Raw genomic sequence first — 3,536 nt, 5'->3', positions numbered from 1 at the left:
TAAAAAGTAATTATATATTTATAAATTGATTTATTTTTATCTTCCTTTAAGCGAGGTCACTATAGCTATGAGTCCTATGACTTATCCCTTTGGACTCCTTTCCAACGGCGGATTATAATTATCTACACCCACACACATTGTTCTCACTTTTTCTCCAATCATAAACTTCCACGTAATTGGAGCTCACATAAACCCTACCGCAGCAGATCGCCAACAATGCAAAAATAGTCTCTATAAATAAAGCAAATGCCATTGATGGATTCACCGGAGCTAGGGTTTCTCCCCCAATTCTCTGTTTATAAAAAATTTCCCCTCCAATTCGGCTCGTCTTCTCTCAATCACCAAATTCAAAAAACCCTCGATTTTCTTTGATTTGATTTTGATTTGCTTTACCCAGAAACAAAGAAGAAAAGAACAGCAACAATCAATCAGCCATGACGGGTAAGGCGAAGCCGAAGAAGCATACGGCCAAAGAGATCGCTGCCAAGATCGACGCAGCCACCACTAACAGAGGCGGCGGAAAGGCCGGGCTCGCCGATCGGTCCGGTCAAGAGAAAGGCGGCCACGCCAAGTTCGAGTGCCCACACTGCAAGATTACGGCACCTGATGTCAAGTCTATGCAGATTCATCATGAGTCGAAGCATCCCAAAATCCCTTATGAGGAGGACAAGGTTGTGAATCTCCACGCTGTTCGTGTTGCTGCCGATGCGTCGAAGCCGAAACCGGGTGTGAGAGGCAGCTTCAAGAAGTGAAAAAGAATCGGGATTCATGAGGATGAATGATGATGATTATGGTGGCTGGGCTCAATTCTATGGTATTGGGTACTTTTGTTTCCGTTTCTTTTTTGCTTTAAAAAAAATCTTGGTCCCTCTATGTCTTGTCTCTGGTGCTGATGGAAAGTGGTTTTTAACTTGTATGGTGTTTGAGTAAAACATATTCGATGTCCTTGGAGCTGATGTCTTTGCAATTATGTATATTACATAAAAACATGATCATTGTTGTTATGGTAACGATGGAGGTGTTCATGTTCTTATTGTCTCTGCATATCATGTCATACTTAATTTTAGTCAGAATTAAAGTGGGATTAAGATGCTTATGGTTTGAGAATATGTTTTGTGATTTTTATTGTTATTTTGATATTTAGAAAGTAGATTAATGGTTGATCCAGCTGTGAAAGGAGGAATTCGTAATTCCAAATATCTCTGTGGTCGTCATGGCTTCACTCATGTAAGTTCCATGTTTGATATTTATATGGTAGTTACTTGAGGTTTGCTTAACTGATTAAAATTTAAAACAACGATGTTTTTGGAGAGAGTAGTTTTGTGGCAGGGCATCACAGGTAATTGGAATAAGTTATCATTGTTTTACCTTTTATGGTAGTTGTGTTTACTTCTACAGAATGGAATTATGTTAGCTGTTAAAAGAGCTTAACCATTTGGTATAAGTAAGATAAATGAAATTGTGAATCAGATGACAACACAAGTACCTCTGTTTATTTGTTTTTTAGTTCAATCATCACGATCGAATCATTGACCTTTGAAATGGTATCGGTGTAGCTTGGATTGAGAAGTGCAAGTATCTTTGTTGTCATGGGTTTCTTTAACCAAGTCTTTGTAATAAGTTAATGCCTCATCTCTTTGTCCTACCCCATGAAAGCCTTTTGAGTTTCTTTTGGACTGGCCTTTTTCTTTCTTCACAGAAGCTTTATAAATGAGATCTTTCGTAGCAATGTATCAATATCTGTGTATTTATATGTACATATTTTGTGTTGTTTTCACTCAGGCTCCCATTTTACCATTTTTCCCCAACTTGTACTTGGGCTTCAAGGAGCTACTGTACCACAATTCTTTTCTTCTTGCAACATTTATCTTTAGTGGTTAATTTGAATCCTCTTGGCATCAGGCTTGGTTTGATTCTTGTGTAGTTAGTGTTTGGACTGATTTTCCTGTGCACTCTTGTACTCTTATATTTCTCGAACTTGGGTTCTTATATCAAAATATCTCCTTGATACTAAGCTAGATCATATTCTGATGAAAGAGCTTTATTATTAGGTTACTAACTTGGGGTTGCATTCAATTGGGGGATGTTGATAATAATATGACGTCGATTCACTGTTTGGTTTCTTGTGTTCTGTGGTGCTGGTTGTCATTTTTTTGGTGTCCCTGCATTATTATGCCTTTGGTAGCTGTGTTTGCATTAGTTTTTAGGTTTAAATCTTATTTTGGGTTTATGAGATTCAATTCTTGATCTATTTTTTTTCTTATTAAACTTTCAAATATTTTTTATCTTCTTACTTTCCTTCTGGTCGGTCATCCTTTGGGTGGTACAAAGAAGATGCTCTGGTTGGCTCTTTTTTGTGGTCTTTCTTTTGGTGCTTTTGGGGTGAACATGATGGAATCTTTTTAGAGACTCTTGTTCATATTTTGATCGGAAGCACCTTTTTTTTCTCATTTCAACTTATCATAGTTGTGCTCTAATTGACGTCTTTATTTCATTTATGAATGAATTCTCTTTATTATCAAGTTGTTGGCATTGTTTAGTGTTTAATGGATGTATGAGTCTTGTGAGGTTTGATCAAACAAACTGAAATCGGCAAGCTTTAGGTCTATATTAACTCACCTCTGTTTTATGTGTTTACTCTCTCTACCTCACAAGAAACCCATCAAATCCAGCAAATACCTTCAAGCTTAACAAAATGCTTGGTTAAATTTGTGCTTCAAAAATCGGTTTGTAGATGGAAAAGATTCAAGTATCACCAACAATCCCACAGCATCGCCCATATTTCATCGTTAATTGGAGACGTGGAAGCTTACGACCATCTCTGTCTCGGGTATCTTCCGCTGGACAGCACCCTCATTCATCCTCTTTGAAGGTCGAGGGGTAGACGAGAGGAGAAATAAGGATGGAGGGAAAATATTTGCCTCGACAATTTAATCTAGAATTGATATAATCCATGTATATTTTGTTACCCAGCTACCAGCTAATGGATAAACAAACAGTTTTTTATCCCCCATAAACTTCAAGAACGAACTGTTTGTTTCTTGAATTGTAGATTGTAGATAACTAGAATTTGGAGATGTGGGGAATTATAGTTTTGGAATGTTTAGATGCTAGATGCTCGAAATAATAGATGCTCAATATTAAAGATGTTTGATATCTTTAGACACAATCATGTTTATTTTTTAAGAATATTTTTTAAGATATTTGGATATACTTAGAATTGTAATTTATTACAAGAATACTCTTACGATTATCATAATTCATTAATTTATAATCAATTTAATATAATTTGAACTTATATAGTATATATGTTTTCATTAATATATTAATTTAAGAATTTTTGTAAATTTCCATAATTTTATTTTTTTCACCAAAATGATGTATAATAATTTAGGATGTTTTATAAGATAAATATTAATTTAAACTTAAATATGAATATTTTCTAAAAATAAGTAAAAAAAAAAAATAAACTTTTGGTCCGAGGTTTAAAGTTAGTGTTTATTTTCAAGGTTTAAAAGGGGTTGAAAAATGTTTCT

The 3,536-nt window shown here is 35.0% G+C and overlaps 1 protein-coding gene and 1 long non-coding RNA gene across 2 annotated transcripts; both read left to right on the top strand.

Annotated features, from left to right (window-relative positions):
* Positions 1-253: 253 nt before the first annotated feature.
* On the top strand, positions 254-1,031 carry LOC150037870 (protein METHYLENE BLUE SENSITIVITY 1-like). The gene has a single exon (XM_090310713.1). It carries the CDS (start codon positions 435-437, stop codon positions 750-752), a length of 318 nt encoding a protein of 105 aa, XP_090166839.1. The 5' UTR covers positions 254-434; the 3' UTR covers positions 753-1,031.
* Positions 1,032-1,087: 56 nt separating this feature from the next.
* Positions 1,088-3,169, top strand: LOC150037869 (uncharacterized). The gene is made up of 2 exons (XR_016527682.1): positions 1,088-1,227; positions 2,656-3,169. It is a non-coding gene; the product is annotated as an uncharacterized LOC150037869 (long non-coding RNA).
* The last annotated feature ends 367 nt before the right edge of the window (positions 3,170-3,536 follow it).

Source organism: Benincasa hispida, chromosome 2 (genome assembly GCF_027475165.1).
Source record: "Benincasa hispida cultivar pf3 chromosome 2, pf3_genome.v1.1, whole genome shotgun sequence".
NCBI classification, from domain to species: Eukaryota; Viridiplantae; Streptophyta; class Magnoliopsida; order Cucurbitales; family Cucurbitaceae; genus Benincasa; species Benincasa hispida.
The sequence above is the reverse complement of the archived record's forward strand: the minus strand, read 5'-3'. Positions and strand labels throughout refer to the sequence as shown.